The sequence below is a fragment of the Tenrec ecaudatus genome, chromosome 10 (genome assembly GCF_050624435.1).
Source record: "Tenrec ecaudatus isolate mTenEca1 chromosome 10, mTenEca1.hap1, whole genome shotgun sequence".
NCBI classification, from domain to species: domain Eukaryota; kingdom Metazoa; phylum Chordata; class Mammalia; order Afrosoricida; family Tenrecidae; genus Tenrec; species Tenrec ecaudatus.
Genome location: NC_134539.1, coordinates 64134870 through 64153006, shown reverse-complemented (window position 1 = coordinate 64153006; position 18137 = coordinate 64134870). Strand labels below are relative to the sequence as shown.

At 37.1% G+C, this 18137-nt stretch overlaps 1 protein-coding gene and 1 pseudogene across 4 annotated transcripts in view; both read left to right on the top strand.

The window, feature by feature from the left end:
- The window catches only part of VPS13A (vacuolar protein sorting 13 homolog A), a 253560-nt gene that overhangs the window by 128246 nt on the left and 107177 nt on the right, over positions 1-18137 (top strand). For all 4 annotated transcript variants that reach the window (XM_075560517.1, XM_075560518.1, XM_075560520.1 and 1 more), the window contains exons 36-44: positions 606-733; positions 1101-1270; positions 6550-6767; positions 9695-9927; positions 10738-10830; positions 11281-11637; positions 14765-14866; positions 15982-16140; positions 16318-16573. In XM_075560517.1, the coding sequence (XP_075416632.1) occupies positions 606-733; positions 1101-1270; positions 6550-6767; positions 9695-9927; positions 10738-10830; positions 11281-11637; positions 14765-14866; positions 15982-16140; positions 16318-16573 (1716 nt within the window). The remainder of the gene's footprint in view (positions 1-605; positions 734-1100; positions 1271-6549; positions 6768-9694; positions 9928-10737; positions 10831-11280; positions 11638-14764; positions 14867-15981; positions 16141-16317; positions 16574-18137) is intronic.
- LOC142460193 (cysteine and histidine-rich domain-containing protein 1-like) lies at positions 6905-9311 on the top strand (annotated as a pseudogene).

Sequence of the window (18137 nt, the reverse complement as noted above, 5' to 3'; positions counted from 1 at the left end):
CGGGGTCACTGTGAGTCAGAGATGACTCAGCAGCACCTGACAACAACTAAGTTAATACATCAAAATCTAGTAATGAGTGACAATTAGGAAATAAAAATGTAAAAATGCCATTTATGATAAAATTTAAAACACAGTATACTTTGGAAGATTTTACTAAATACTACCTAATACTATTGAGACAAAAAAACTCAAATATGTGGACAGAGACACTGTGTTTATTGATTGAAATGTCTTTCGTATTGTTTATGTGTCAAATATCTAAATTTCTCTCTAAAGCCAACTTATTCTCAGGTTTTTTCTTTTGATAAAAATGGAAGATTCTTGTAAAATTTACAGAGAATTGTTAAGGACCAAAAATAGCACAACGCCCCCTCTGCCCCCACCGCCAAATTGTCAAGAGGAAGTGGACAGATCAATACCTAATTAATATTCCCAAGTTATGTAAAGAGCCCCAAGCCAGGTTCAATGTCTGATATTTCAAGTAACATCAGTTTTGTTGAGTAGTAATTTACCAATCCCATTTAATTAATACATTTATTAAATCTGTTTTAAGGTTGTTTTTATGATTTAAAAAAAATATTTAATTCAACTTTAATTGTTGCAAGGAACAACTGTGGTGACAGCTGCTGTGGTAGAAATACATTCCCCAATCTCTCCAGTTAAGACAACAATAAATGTGAGCTTCCGGACAGACTATCTCACCATGGTACTATACAGTCCAGGTCCTGAGCAGGTAAGTCATGAAGGAAAACAAAACATTTTTTCATTTGAAAATTATAGAGTAAATGTATACCTAAATGGCAATTGTTAATATTTGGTGCAAATTTTGGAGTTATCTGTTCCTCTGGGGCAAAGAAAATACAATAGATGACCTTTCTACTTAAATTAAATGTTAAGTAATTTTAATCATTTCCTATTTAAATGAGTTATACTTCATATAGTGATGTGAGAAGTAAATGTTTATATGTGTTTGCTTTACTTTTAGCCACAGAGAATGTTGATGTTTCATATAAGCAGAGAAAATACTTTGTTTATTGCTTAAAATAGACATTAGAATCCTGTTTTGTGAATTTTTTTTTCATATTTTCCCTCTTCCTCAGACTTCCTTTACCGATTTTCGTGATCCCTCGCTGCAACTTGCTGAATTTAGACTGGAGAATATTATAAGTACTTTAAAAATGTATACAGATGACTCAACATTTTCTTCCTTCTCATTAAAAAACTGTATTTTAGATGATAAAAGGCCTCATGTCAAGAAGGCAACACCTAGGTATGTATTATAATTGTAGGTTGAAGTTTTACTTGATGGTTTTTTTTTGACATTTTATGAGGGGCTCATACAACTCTTAACACAGTCCATACATATACATACATCAATTGTATAAAGCACATCTGTAAATTCTTTGCCCTAATCGTTTTCTTTTTTTTACATTATATTAGGGACTCATACAACTCTTATCACAATCCGTACATATACATACATCAGTTGTATAAAGCACATCTGCACATTCCCTGCCCCAATCATTCTAAAGCATTTGCTCTCCACTTAAGCCCTTTGCATCAGGTCCTCTTTTTTTCCCCCTCCCTCCTCACTCCCCCCTCCCTCATGTGCCCTTGGTAATTTATATATCGTTATTTTGTCATATCTTGCTCTATCCGGAGTCTCCCTTCCCCGCCTTCTCTGCCGTCCCTCTCCCAGGGAGGAGGTCACATGTGGATCCTTGTAATCAGTTCCCCCTTTCCAACCCACTCACCCTCCACTCTCCCAGCATCGCCCCTCACAGCCTTGGTCCTGAGGGTATCATCCACCCTGGATTCCCTGTGCCTCCAGCCCTCATATGTACCAGTGTACAACCTCTGCCCTATCCAGCCCTGCAAGGTAGAATTCGGATCATTGTAGTTGTGGGGAGGAAGCATCCGGGATCTGGGGGAATGCTGTGTTCTTCATCGGTACTGCCTTGTACCCTGATTGACCCATCTCCTCTCCTAAACCCCTCTATGAGGGGATCTCCATTGGCCGACACTTGGGCCTTGGGTCTCTACTCTGCACTTACCCCTTCATTCAATATGGTATGTTGGTATGTGTGTGTGTGTGCGTGTGTATATATATATATATATATATACACACACGCACACACATATATATATAGATATACACACATATATCTTTTTTTTTGCATGATGCCTTATACCTGGTCCCTTTGGCACCTCGTGATCGCACTGGCTGGTGTGCTTCTTCCATGTGGGCTTTTTTGCTTCTGAGCTAGATGGCCGCTTTTCACCTTCAAGCCTTTAAGACCCCAGACACTATCTCTTTTGATAGCCGGGCACCATCAGCTTTCTTCACCACATTTGCTTATGCACCCATTTGTCTTCAGCAATTCTATCATGGAGGTGTGCAGCCAATGATACGATTTCTTGTTCTTTGATGCCTGATAACTGATCCCTTCGGTACCACTCGATCACACAGGCTGGTTTGTTCTTCCATGTGGACTTTGTTGCTTCTGAGCTAGGTGGCCGCTTGTTTATCTTCAAGCCTTTAAAACCCCAGTCACTATCTCTTGATAGCCGGGCACCATCAGCTTTCTTCACCACATTTACTTGTTCACCCACTTTGGCTTCAGCAGTTGTGTCGGGAGAGTGAGCATCATAGAGTTCCAATTTAATAAAAGAAAGTATTCATGCATTGAGGGAGTGCTTGAGTAGAGGCCCTTCCGCCACCTTAATACTTAACCTGTAAATATAGACACATACATCTATTTCCCCATCCTCCTATATATATATTTGCATGTACATGTCTTTGTCTAGACCTCCATAAATACCCTTTGACTCCTAGCAATTTCCTCCATCTCCCTTGACTTTCCTCCTGCCCTACTACCATGCTTCGTCACCACCTGGGCTAGAGTATACCTCTTCTCTAAGCAACCTTACCCTTGATCATTTCCCACCAGGCCTGCCACTCCCCCCTCTCTACCATTTTGGGTCCCATGTTTTTCCCTTGTCCCTGTGTTTGTTAACACCACTTCCTTACCCCCTCTACCCCCCCAGCCCAAGTCCCCACGGAACTGTTGGTCCCGATGTTTTTCCTCCAGATACTTCATCCAGCCTGTCCTATTCAGACAGACCTGTGGAGACACTAACATGCATGAAAACAAGACAGAGGATAACAAAGCAACAGTATACAACCAGACAACAAACCAACAACAAAAACAAACCACTGACAAAGAACAAAACAAAACACTTCACAAAAGAAAAGCTTGTAGTTAGTTCAGGGATCCTTTGCTGGCCCTTAGGAGCATTTTCCAGTCCAGTCTGTTGGGGCACCACGCCCTGGCCCCAAAGTCCACTTTCACCATTCCCTGGGGACCTTGCCACTCCATTCCCTTCCTGTTCCGCTGCACTCCCCCAATGCTTTGCCTCGGTGGGGTGGGATCAGGTCAGGTGCAATTCCCACACTGTGTCTCCGGTGCTGTCCCCTGTATCGCCCTTAGTCACTGAGGGACATCATGTCTCATAGTGGGGCCAGCCATGTTGTTCTCTCTGTGGACTGGCTGCTCTACTCAGGAACATCATCCTCACGGCCTGGTGGGCCAGGCTGTGTTTCACTCTCTCCTCCTACCCCTTTATCTGCTCCCATGTGCTCTTATCAGTTGATGTTTTTTATTTTATAGAACCCATCCCCAAAGTTCAATCCTCATTTTTGGTTGCATCTGAAAATATTCAGAGTTTCAATTCAACTAAGTCACCCTACTTGGGCAACATTTGAAATAACCTCATTCATATTAATTTGATGGTCAAGGATCTGCCCTCGTAATAAATATTATAGTAAATTTTCCCCTTGCACCTTCCCCCATGCTCCATGTAAAGGGTTTAGTTAATTAAGAAGTCAATCTGCACAAATCTGTCATCATGGATTACAGCTTGCAGTTGCATAAACTTTTCATGTATCAACAGTACCTTAAATTCCATGACATTGGGGGAGCGGGAGTGGAGAGGGATAAAAAGTAGAGTTCATACCAAGGGCTCAATAGAAAGTAAATGTCTAGAAAAGAATGAAGGCAACATATATACAAATATTCCTGATGCAATTAATGTATGGAATGTAATGAGTTGTAAGGGCCCCCAATAAAATGATCTTTTAAATAAAAAAAACCATCAATTGAATAAAAAATTAATTGATATAATTAATTTCTGATAACTTAGTAAAATTATCATTAAAATATAAGGGAAAATATATTTACAAATTCTCCCAGATCTCTGGAAAACCAGGGTATATATGTTTTATAGTCAGATAATCAGGAACAATGATCATTAAAATGTAAATGGGAAGAAATAATTATCGTGGAAAGGTATACAAAAAAATCTATGACATTGGATAAATTATTTATGTTATCAGTACAATTTGCCTTATAACCCAGGGGATGATTGACAGTGTTTTCTCTTTTTAATTTGTTTTGTTTGTGGTTTGGGTTTTTTTCCCCTTTTCATTTCTGTTTGCTTGTTTTTGTTTTCTTTGGTGGTTGTTCTTTTCATAATATGACCACCAAGTAAACCAGAGTTGTTTATAAACTGTGGACAAACCAGATGGATTCTAGGCTCGTACTTCATTCTAGCCCCAACCCTGAAATAATCAATTCTTATAACATGGTCCTGTTCAATACTGGTCTTCATGAAAGGATCGCTGAAGATAAGGGTGCTAAATCAAAGTGTGGTGAAGAAACTAGATTGTGCCAGGCTCTCGTTTGGAACAGTGTTTAGGGTCTTAAAGGATTGTATTAAAGCAAGCAGTCATCGAAATGAGGCATCAACTAAGTCCCCATGGAGGAAGCACACCAGTCTGTGTGATCCAAAGATAACAATAACAAGATAATGAAAAGTATCAGCATAAATTGTGAGCACTCAATTTGTAGAAGGCTGTGGAAGACAGTGGGAGCACCAATTCCATCTGCAGAATATCTAGTCAGTGTAAGCCTCTTGCACATCCACCTGGCCATAGTCGAGGTACTCTGAACAGATTTACTAAATCAAGGTATAATATGGTACTTGGCCAGGTGACCTTACTTTTAACCCAAACTGAATTTGCTCTCAGCTTAAATATTTCTCATTTGCTCCGTGACTGAAATTTTTTCCCTTCTGGCTTTTTAAATGTTGTTGGTGGTCTTTTCTTTCTTGCTCTTAAAAAAAAAGTTAGCTCTCTTTGTTTTGCTCTATTTTTGTTTAAGTTAGGTTTCCCAGTTTATGAAGCACAGAAGGAGTGGATGCACAGAGACAATAACTGATACAGTTGTTTATGGGGGTTGGGGGAAGAGAATGGGGGAGCAAACAATGGATGTGGGAGGGAGAAAGGAGCACTGGAACAGCTTGTGGTGATGTATATACAACTCTTTTACAAACAGTTTTATTGGTACTTCATTCACATACAATTCAGTATACAACTCTTTTTTAAAGTGACTAAACAATGGAACTGTATGGTATGTGAATTTTATATTAAGAAAACTACTATAATTAAGTAATTGTTTTAAGTTGACTTATGGTTACCATTCATTGGTGAAGAAGGAAGAATTTTTGCTTAGGTGGCACTGATTTCAGTTTAATGGTGGTGGAATAATGTGGTTGGTAAGGGATATCCCAATAATGGTTGTACAACAGAGTATACCACAGAGTATTCTGTATATACTCGAGTATCAATTGAACCGATTATCAGCCGAAGCACCTAATTTTACCACAAAAACTGCACTTAAAATGTGCTGAAAAACTCAGCTTATACATGAGTAGATATGGTAATCAGTGGCACTATATTATACATGTAGAAGGTATTGAATTGGAAAATATTTTGTATATATTTTGCCACTGTTAAAAAATAATTACACTAATAAAGAGTACAAAAAAGATGTTCTAAAATTGATTGTGGTGATGATTGTACAACTGTACTTAATATGATTGAACTGTTACATGACTTGTGGAAGAAGTGCCAATAAAACTAATAACTATACTAAGATAAAATAAAACAACCTGATTCAGTTGTGTGCTCTGGCTGGCTGGCTGGTATAAAGACTGGTTGACTGGTATGGAGATTAGTTAATGCATAGAAATGTTCTATGCAATTGAATTGGGGGTTATTTAAAATTCTGATATAAGTAATATGAATTTTACATGCAAAGCACAGTGGAATTAATGAATAAGGAGAAATATACATACATTTAAAATGCCGAAAATTTCCTTAAAATATTGCCTGATTTATGAAATGGACATTCTCTAGAAGTTTATAAGGAGCGGATTTGTTACATTTTGGACTGTGATTCAAGGTCAGCTGTTCGAAATCACCAGCCACTCCAAAGGAGAAAGATGAAGCTTTCTACTCCTCTTGGGAGTTACAGACTTGGACACTCACAACGACAGTTCTACCCTGTTCTATGAGGGTTGCTGTGAGTTGGCATCGACTTGGCAGTAGTTTGGTTTGGTTTGGGGAGAAGTTTCAACTATGGTTTACCGGTATGTTTGGTTATTTGGTGACTCATACATAGGAATTGCTACTGTTGTGTCTTTCAGGATGATTGGACTGACAGTTGGATTTGACAAAAAGGATATGATGGATGTACGGTATAGGCGAGTCAGAGATGGCTGGGTGACTGACTCAGTCTTTCAAGAAATGTACATTTGTGCAAGTGTGGAATTTTTGATGACAGTTGCAAATGTCTTTCTTGAGGCCTACAACACAGGCTCTGCCGTGGAAACCAGTGTTCAAGCGTGGTCTTCTAAGGAAGAAGGTTAGTTAGTGGAAGTGATCTTTAGTATTACTGACGTGCCCGCTCAGCATTTATATGTTTTGTGAGAGGTACAGTGTGTTATTGTTTTTAAAGGCAAAATATGTATTAGGTTCAAGAACTATGAGACATACATCACAATGACTAATTTTATGTCTGCAAGCAATAATTTGAACATATTCGTTGATGGAAGAAAACAAATAAGGAAAATATTTGACCTGTACTCACTTATTGACACAATTAAGGTATTGTAATTTGAAGTTCACATGCTCATTTGTATTCTGAGACTTTTGATAGAGTAGAAAGAGCATCAAATTCAGAGTTGCAAACTGGATTCTATTCCTTTCTGCTCCAAATAGTGGAAATATTTTTTAACTCCCTATTTTAATTCAAGCCTCTTAAAGCCTTTTTTAAAAATTGAATAGATTTACTTTGGAATACTTGATTCCTTTACCATGCTTTTTTTCTTAGGAAAGAGCCCTGGTGACTATTGTTGATTTTTTTTTTTTCTTGAAATGGGCTGTGTAACTATATATAGCATGTTTCTTTAAAAGAAAAAAAAACCTTCCAGATTCCTTACCCCTCAATAATGGTTTGAATAGCTTAGAAATAAGAGAGGAAGATAGTAAATTGAAATTAAGTTGGATTCTTTAGTTATAAACTAGTTCATCTCAAAGAGTGTGGTATGGTGGTTACACATTGAGATGCTAACTGAAAGCTCAGCAGTTTGAAACCACCTGCCATTCTGAGGGAGAAAGATGAGATCTACTATTCCCATAGACTCTTCGGAAGCTGGCAGCCTCCCCAGCAATTACACTGGTTATGACGAAGGGACAATCTACACACGCACCCTCCTTCAGTTCACGGCATTCTGACCTTACCATTATCCACGGGAAAAGATAGGGCCTTGCTACGCTACAACCAACCCAGGGCTGCACCAGTGTTTCAATCCGGAGACCAATGCCGACAATGTTTGCACATACACCCATGTGTTCCAGTCTTTGATGATATGTTAAAGGTGGTCTTGCTGTAAGAAGAATGGCATGTGAAGCATACCACCCTGCGTGATCATGAGGTGTCAGTGGGATCAGGTATCAGGCATCAATGTGAATGAGGGCAGGGAGTGGGCAGAGTGGAGACCCAAAGCCCATCTGTAGGCAACTGGACATCCCCTTATAGAAGGGTCACAGGTAGAGACAAGCCAGTCAGGGTGCAGTATAGCACTGCTGAAACATAAAACTTCTAGTTCTTTAATGCTTCTTTTCCTGCCCCCCACTATCATGACTCCAATTCTACCTTACAAATCCGGCTAGACCAGAGCAAGTACACTGGAACAGACGAGATCACAACACGGAATCCAGGACAGATTAACCCTTGAGCAGTAATGAAAGTAACAATACCAGGAGGGTAGGTGGGGAGAAAAGGGGGTAACCAATCACAATGATCTACAAATAACCACCCCCAGGGGAATAGACAACAGAAAAGTGGGGATGAAGAGAGACATCAGTCAGTGTAAGACATGAAGAAAACAAAGATAAATTATCAAGAGTTCATGAGAGATGGAGGGGAGGGAGGGGAAATATGAGCTGATACCAAGGGCTCAAGTTGAAAGAAAATGTTTTGAAAATGATGATGACAACATACGTACAAATGTGCTTAACAATGGATGGATGGATTGTGATAAGAGCTGTAAAAGCTCCCAATAAAATGATTTTTTTTAAAAGAACGACAGATTTTTCTGATTACTTAAGCATTGTAGGCTGTATAGTGAGAAACCACCCAAGCCAGTCAAAGTTGAAGAGTCAAGACTACTGAGAAGAAGGAATTAACCTCAATTGAAGTGCACATTTCAGGAACGTATCATTCAGGCTCCTAAGCCAGTAGAAGTAATGCAAAGGCCAAGCCCAGATGGGCCAATGACAGACTTGGAATGAAAGATATCTGCCTTCTTCAAACAAGCACTTGATAAACTTAAGCTGTTGTTGTGAAAGGAAGAAGATAAGCAGGAAGAAGAAAGTGATGAAATTAAGATCGGGACCTCATATAAAAATGGAGGATGTTCAAAGACCAATCAGGGTTTAGAAAGTCTTGACGAAACCTGAGGTACCTATTTCCCAGGAAGGGTTGAAATACTGGGGCTGGTATAGGAAAAAACACTTAACGACTTTTAACACATTTTTAACCAAGAGGGCTGTACGATAGGGAAACACATGTGAACTAAAGAGGATGCTGGGGGGAAAGTTGTTTTGTGTAGGCAGGACTGTCATCAGATGCGGTGGCAGGGGTGGGGGTGGTTGAAGTCACCATTTCAATATATGCTAAAAATTCACTTTCGGAACTCAGTCGACTGACCAGAAGCAAACAGTACATTGTCCACTGTACTCATTGTATTTGAAGGAGAGAAGAAATTCCACTACAATGTGAAATTAATGGAGCATGGTTGACATAAAGTGAAGCTATGCAACTCTGACTGCAACAAAAATTGAGATCATCATGAGAAAAGCCGAACCCGTGTGTATGTGTGTGTACACAATGATAGGTTTTTAAAAACCAAAGTCATATCTTTGTGTGTGCCCAAACATCATCTTTTTGAGTTACATGAGACTAATTGTTTCTCTTCAGTAATAAAACCATAGAATGTGCTATCCTTGAAGAAGCTAGAAAAGAGTTAATAAACATATTTCTTATAAGCAGAGAAATATTAAAGAATAATGGTTTTCGTTCACATCTCCTTCTAGTCTCATAATGAGTAAAGCAAGACTGACAGTCTTATAAGCTGCAGGGGCAGTTTTAATCTACCCTCTTGGCCCTGACTCTGTGACTGTTTTTGAGTTTTTCTTAGAATGAAGAAAATATTTTCCTATAAATTATTTATAATATGTATAGCACATCTTTTCTACATATTTTAAAACAATTTGCTTACATTTTAGTGCCTGTGGAGGATTCTGGGAAGTGGGAAGTTAACATTATAATTAGAAATCCTGAAATTGTATTTGTGGCTGACATGACCAGAAATGATGCCCCTGCCATCGTCATTACAACACAGTGTGAAATTTGTTGGAAAGGTGACCTTGAAAATGAAACAATGACTGCTGCCGTTAAAGATTTCCAAGTGAGAGCATGCCCGTTTCTTCCAGGCAAGAGGAAAGGCAACATCACTACCGTGAGTTTAGCTTTTATCTGCTGAATTATAATCTGTGCTTTAGATTAAATACACATACCACTGTAGAAAATGAAAACCACTTATATAAACTTTCTAGTATTTCTCTGTAAAATATCTTTCTTCTACTTTGAAAACCAGATCTAGATGAAATTTTTTAGATTTTCAGTTGCCTCTTCATTTTCTGTCTTGTTTATTATTGTAGTCACCTCATTAAGAGTTCAATGTCAGCTTGACAATTTTCAATCAAGATCTTGGACTGATTTCCTACCTGGTTTATTCCCAACTTTCCTTTGACCTTTATTTAGTACTTCGTACCAGTTGTGTACTATGTTGTTTCTGTTCTGTTCTTTGTATTTTTGTATTCACTGAATTCAATATTTGTGCTGTGGAATTGATTTTTTGTTTTTCTCAATATGGCTTATTTGAACCTTTGACCATCTTCGTTTGACTTCCCATTTGTATTTCACTCTTCGCTAATCTTCAAGCCGTATAAAATGGGGGCTGGCATGGGGAGGAATATAATAAAATATTTTTAAGTGCTAGAAAAGCATAACATAACAATACAATGTTTTATTTTTCACTTTGAAAAATATTTCTAAAGTAATAATTTTATATTAATAATTTTCCTTTTGTTAAGACATTCTAATTATTATAAGTAATGAATAAGGAAGATAAATATGTAATTGAATCACTTATAAACTTTTTTTTAATCAACTTATTAATTTAGCATAGCCCTAACTAAGAAAGTCTTTGAATGCCAATTTTTAAGAATGTTGTTAATTTAGTAACGTTGATTTTTCTTTCACATAGGTTTTACAGCCCTGTGACTTGTTTTATCAGTCTACTCAGACAAGTACAGAGCCACAAGTGGTTGACATGTCAGTAAAGTCCCTGACACTAAAGGCAAGTTAAATGTTATCATTCAATTCTTTAGTGCACTTTTTCTTTTAAAATAAGAAATTTATTATAACAGATCTTTACATGGTTAAATAAGCAAAATAAATTTTGGTGGCTATTGAGAAAATTATTATTTAATGTATGCTTTATTATGTTGTCCTATATTTTTTATTGGAGTTTGACAGTTTTTTTCATTTCAGTATGCAATATGATTGTAATATATGTAGTTGAATTACACATGACCAGTTTATTTCTAGAGAATCATGTTACTATTTAAACAAATTGAATTTAATTATAGTAACTTAATACTTATGTAGGTAGTAAATTATTTTTAATAATATTAATGTTCCATATTACTTTTTTATGATCCCTTAGCAAATATATTGAATATTTTGAAAATAATTTTGAAAGTGGCATGTCTGTATTTCTTAATTAATTCCATTTTATTCCGGTTAGGTATCACCAGTTATCATAAATACCTTGATTACTATAACTTCAGCCCTTTATGCAACTAAGGAAACCGTCCCAAAAGAAACTTCATCTTCTGAAGCACATTTATGGGAAAAGAAGGATACGAAGACTTTAAAAATGTGGTTCCTTGAAGAACCAAAAGAAGCCGAAAACACAGCCCCCACAAGCGAATTGATACTCAAAGGAGAGACTATCAAAATGAGTATCGATTCTATTTTTATAGTTCTTGAGGCTGGGATTGGCCACAGAACAGTGCCGATGCTTTTGGCAAAGTCACGTTTTTCAGGGGAAGGCAAAAACTGGAATTCCTTAATAAATCTTCATTGTCAACTTGAGTTAGAAGTAAGCAATGGATATTATTTTCCCCATATTATATATATAGCCAGTGATGTCACATATTACATAATTAAGTTAAGCTCAACTGTATTATACCTGAAAAATATAAGAACTTTTAGTGTTTGAATAATTTAAATATACAAACTTCAAATTACTTGTTAGATTATGCACATACATAGAGGTGCCTTGAAGACAGACCATCTGGTGGTCTGCTTCCAAAAGTTCACAACCTTAAAAACTCCATGGAGGAAAAAAACACCACAAACTCTAGGGATCAGTTCTATTCTGCATACTTGAGTTGCCATGAGTTGAAGTCAGTTAGCAGTACCCAACAACAATGAAAATGTTGCTTTTTGCTTAAGGTGACCAGATTTTAACATTGGTAAAAGCGGGACACCATTGATAGAACTCATATCCTGGCGAAATAGCCACATGGCAGTCAAAAACCTTATACTCTAGTTTGTCATGCATTCATTCCAAAAATCGGGACTTTTTTAAAACACCACAGGATGTGGGACAAATTGCTAAAAATCGGGGGACGTCTGGTCACCTTTCTGCATATTTTTGTTTTAGAATATATACTTTCACTAAGTTGTATTTTAATTGATATTACCAACGTTTGAGTGATAACCAATTGTTAATTGAAATTTCTTGTTTTTATTAGGCAAAGGTGGTATCATATTTTTTTTTGTTTAAAAGAAAAATAGTCTGGATTTTTAAAAAATATACTTAAAATATTTTTTATTTTTTTTTAATGAATGAATCTTTTTATTGGGGCTCATACAACTCTTATCACAATCCATACATACATCAATTGAGCAAAGCACCCTTATACATTCGTTGCACTCGTCATTCTCAAAATTCGCCTTCCACTTGGGTTCCTGGAATCAGCTCGGTTTCCTTTTCCCCTCCTCCTCCCCGCTCCCCCCTTCCCCCTGCTCCCTTAATAGTTTATAAATAATTATTTTATCTTATCTTACACTGCCTGGCGTCTCCCCTCACCTACCTTCCCATTGCCCATCTCCCAGAGAGGAGGTTACACATAGATCTCCAAGATCGGTTCTCCCTTTCTGCACCCCCTTCCTTCCTGGTGTCGCCATTCCCACCGCTGGTGTTGAGGGGTTCATCCATCCTAGATTCCCTGTGTTTCCAGATCCCTACTGCACCGCTGTACATCCTCTAGGTATAACCAGGTCCGCAAGGTAGAATTGGGGTCATGATAATTGGGAGGGGAGGAAGCGTTCAAGAACTAGAGGAAGGTTTTGAGTTTCATTGTTGCTACACTGAACCCTGAGTGACTCATCTCCTCCCCACCACTTCTCTGCAAGGGATGTCCAGCTGTCTACAGATGGGCATTGGGTCCCCATCATGCACTCACCCTCATTCACGGTGATGTGATTCCCACCCCCCACCCCCCATCCCCGCCTTTGTTGTTTGAGACCTGGTCTCCTCTGCCCTTCACGATCACCCATGTTGGTGTGCTGCTTCTGTGTGGGCTTTGTTGCTTCTGGGCTAGATGGCTGCTTGTTTGCTTTCAAGCCTTTAAGTCCCCAGACGCTATATCTCTCAGTAGCCAGGCACCATCAGCCTTCTTCACCACACTTGCTTATGCACACTTTCGTCTTCAGCGATTATGTGAGGAAGGTGATCACACAATGATTGTTTTTGTTCCTTAGTGTCTGCTACATGGTCCATTCAACACCTTGTATTCACTTAGGCTGTGTGCTTCTTCTCTGTGGGCTTTGTTGCTTCTGGGTTAGATGGCCGCTTGTTTGCCTTCAAGCCTTTAAGACTCCAGACGCTATATCTTTTTGATAGCCGGGCACCATCAGCTTTCTTCACGTTTGCTCACACACGTCTGTCTTCAGTGATCATGTTGGGAAGGTGGGTATAATGCAAAGTGAAGAATTAGGGTGGTGTCTCTGTCAGATAATTGTTGGACTACTAACTGCAAGGTTGGAGGGTCAAATCCATCAGCTGTTCTATAGGAGAAAGTTGAGGCTATCTGGGACTATTGGCTCCTGTAAAGATTGACTTCTTCAAAAACCTTTGAGTTGGAGTCAATGCAATGGCAGTAGTATTGGGTTTGGGTTTATATTTTTATACATGGCATGATCTTTGTAGTACAGCTAAAGCCAAAACACCAAATCTGTTGCTACTCAGTAGATTTCGATGCATGGTGTTACAGAGTAGACCTGGTCCATGAGGTTTATTTATCTATAACCTTTATTGTAGAAGATTGCCAGGCCTTTGTTTCACAGGACTCCCAACCTTTCAGTAGTTAAGCTCAAACCATTTGCCTTGGAGGGACTTGAAGGTCCACTAAAAATAAAAAACAGGGTCATTCCGTCCCCCTTCTTGTTTTTGTGTTAGTTGAGATAATTTAGGAGGCATTTGAATTGAAGGGTCATATGTTTTGCTTCAGAATTTATCCACATATAATCATCCAAAGGGCTATCCTGGTTTGAATTACTGCTCTTATATCAATTGAAGCTAATATAAAATGTATAAGCTGCTATAATATTTAAGTATTGTAGACTTTGTATTAACAGAGTTATAACTCATTGTGACAATGTTTTAAGATTTCAAATTCTGTTTAGAAGCAAAAATATGTTTATTTAGCAGAGCATTTGATCCAGGATGCCTAAGAAGTTTACAACATTGAGAAAAACACTAAAGGAGTAGAAAGCAATGTAATGATATGTGTAACAGTTTTTTTAATGTAGAAGAAATAAATAATACAGTCAAAAGACATGGGTAGTGTAAAGCAGCATGAAAGATGGGATTTATCTCAGATTTGTCATGTCATTGGGTGTCACCCTCTTGAATTTTTGTTACATGTTTTTCTCTTTCAATATATGAAGCCCAGGATTGCTAACCTATTAGGACAGGAAGTAGAATGAGGGTTTATAGTGGGTACAGTGGGTGGTGGTGGTTGTAAAAGGCAGCTGATATTAAGGCATTCAAGAAGGGAAAGAATGTTTTTAAACTGATTGTGGCCGCAGTCAACACTGATTGATGTGATTGAAATGTGAAATTATATGATTATTAATTCCCAGTAAAATCGTTTTTGGACAAAAGAATAAAGTATAAGAATACTTCATTAAATAATAATAATAAAATCTCTCTGTAGGTGCATTATTACAATGAAATGTTTGGTGTATGGGAACCTTTGCTGGAACCCTTAGAGATTGATCAGACTGAGGATTTTAGACCATGGAATCTTGGATTCAAGGTATATATACAATCTGAAAAATAAACTTCAGAAATTGAGAGTGTCAATACCATATAAGATGAGTTAATCACAACAAAATTGAAGTTCTCATTGATACTTATTATGTAAGAGAAACTGTTTTAAGTACTCTACTTTTGGTTTAACCCTTGACACAGCCCTCTGAAGAAGATAACAGGTTTTTTTTTTTAATTTCATTTTAACATGTGAAGCAACTGAGGCTAGAGAAGTTAAAGGACTCAGGTGGGATGCACCTCCAATATAGCGTCACCTTTCTTAACCACTACCTTAAAACTCCTTGGCAGCTTTTGTAGGTTGTTATCTATCCTGAGGTTCCTTTGCCCATTGATATTTATTTGTAAAAGTTTGTTTTTATCTGTTTTAAATGGTTTAATATCATGAGAATTGGAGCCTTTAGATTGATTATATTTCTAACACAGGATACTGTAGATTAATTTGTCTCTTGCAAGTCCACCTGCAGATGATATCCTGGAGCCAATTAAAGTACATAAGTGGCTAGCTTGGCATGGTCCACTTATTTAATGGTAATAGACCATTAGATATGGGTTTACAGAAAAGGGCTTAGATAAAGGAAATACTTTGATGGTTTTTAGGCCAGAATATTCATGGACACTGGATTTGTGAATCCTGAAAAGATATGTTTTCATGAGTCCTAGGTTTAACTACATTGTTTTAGCACTAATCGTCTGTCTTTGTAAGACTAGATTTTAGTCCTTTAATCCTTACATGAACTAAAGACTCAATATGGTCCTTTCCTTATTGTAAGTTTTCATGCTGCTATGATATGCATATGCGTTTAATACTTAGATTTTGTGTGTGTATGTGTTCTTAGTTCTTTTCCTTCTAATTTGTGACTATCTTTATATTGTCATGGATGATAGATTTTTTTCCCCTCCTCTAGGACTGGCCCTCTCCTATGTGATATTTCTTGGCGGTTTCCAAGTATTGCCAATAAGGAAGCTCAGCTGATACGATGCAATCCTCTAATCCTTTTATTGGGGTTTATCTTAAGTTTGGTCCTACTTTGTAAAAAGAACTATGTTGTGCTTCTGGGAACAAGCTTTTCTTATGTTTCTGTAATTTATTTGTCTTCGTAGATGAAAAAGAAAGCAAAAAAAGCCATTGTTGAATCAGATACTGAAGAAGAAAACTACAAAGTACCAGAATATAAAACTATCTTCAGTTTTTATTCAAAAGACCAACTAAATATTACACTATCCAAATGTGGCCTTGTAATGTTAAACAATTTAGGCAAGGTAAATAAAAGAATTTTGCAACTTTCAATAAGTCATCGTCTGGATTGATCCTTTTATAAGTAAACAGTTAATTTTGACTTAGTGTTTGGACATGTGCCCATTGGTGTTTTCATATTTTAATTTCCCACGTGTTATTCATGCAATGTTTTATGTAAGATCTTTTTTCTTGTTAATTAGGCATTTTCAGAAGCTGCCACGGGGTCTAAAGACATTTTCTTAAAGGATCTGGCACCATTTATGATTATAAATTCTCTCGGACTTTCTATCTCTGTTGCACCAAGTGATTCTTTTAGTATACTCAATTTACCTTTGGCAAAATCCTATGTCCTGAAAAATAAGGAGAGTTTAAGTATGGATTATGTTCGAACTAAGGACAATGATCATTTCAATGCAATGACCAGCTTGAGCAGCAAACTCTTCTTCATTCTTCTTAGTAAGTGAGACATTACCTTCTTGAGGTTTTAATTTGTTTAAAGTTGCATTCTGTCTGCCATTTAATTCATTTGTGGTAATTTTACAAGAGCCCTGGTGGCTTAGTGAATTACACATTGAACTGCTAAATGTCAGGGTCAGCAGTTCACACCTACTAATTGCTCTGTGGGAGAAAGATGAGGTTGTCTGCTCCTATAAGGACATAAAGTCCTAGAGCCTCAGAGGGGCAGTTCTGTGTACTATAAGATTGCTATGAGTCAGCATGGACTAGATGGCAATGAGTGAGTGTGTGCGATAAGGTCACTAAGAGTCATAATTTACTCCATGATACTAGGTTGTTTCTCTATAGGTTTTTAATTCCTTCTTAGTAAGTTGGGATTATTTTGTTTGGTTTTACATTATTAAATGTATCTTTATAATCTAGATTTTGATATTTTAGCCCCTGTATAATTTAGAGCATTGTGGTTTACTGCTTTTTGTTTGGAATAAAATTGTCAGATCTCATCTGCACTCAGTTTTGCAAGCTATAGCTGTTGGTTGATGTCTTAACCACAGTAGGTATTACTCAGTAGTGATAATTTACCAGATTTGCAGCTGAATGAATTCAAGTTCTGGTGTAAAGTAATGAAAATGATACATTTGACATAGTTTTTTTATTTTCCAATTTATTTATGTACTGCATGTTGAAGCAGAGTTTTCCCTATTGTCTGTTACACGTCCCAAAGTTTTTCATTTTTATGAGGAGGTAAAAATAATTTCATTTATAAATTACATATTATCTTAAACAACCATCTGGTTATTAGAAAGTTAAATAGCCCCGAAGTCTCACGCACACCATATTTTGATGCTCTGCCCTGTAAAGTTGCTATGAGTCATAATTGACCCTGTGGCAGTGAACCTGGTTCACCTTGAGAGAAGAATATGTGAAAGACTAAACATGAGAGGGATAATCCTGAAATTGATAAACATTTGCCTTGTCCTAATCAGAAAATGATGCACAGCCGCAGCTGTGTTTCAGGTGTTTTCAAAGCATTATCAGTGAATGGTTTTCATGAGTTTTACATCTGATTTCTTCTGATCCAGCATTTTTATGGATCCAGGGATTATTTATGCAAATATTTTACTTCAAGCATAATTATTTATTAAATAAATGTGTATGCGTTATATCTAGTCAAATGTAAGATCTATAACTGAAAGAAAGTGAGAAAGTATCACACAGCCTGTGGAGAAGATTGCAACTTCACGTTTTTAAAAAAGAAATGCTATTGTTGTCTTAGATTCAACTCTTGAGTGATTTAAAAAAATTATTTTTTTAAAATGCTTTGAAAGTCATATTTGAATATTGTGAAGATACATTGAGGCTTCCAATAATATTTCTTTGTCTAGATAAGTTACTATTATTGATAAATTTAAGATTATATAGTCAGGCTAACAATAAAGTTCCACAAGGTTAAATTTGCGTATGGATTCATAAACTTATTTGTACCATGAAAAATAAGTGACTTTTCTAGAAGTCGTACAAGTGCTTCAGAGAGCAGTACAGAGCGGAAGTTTTCTAGGTACAG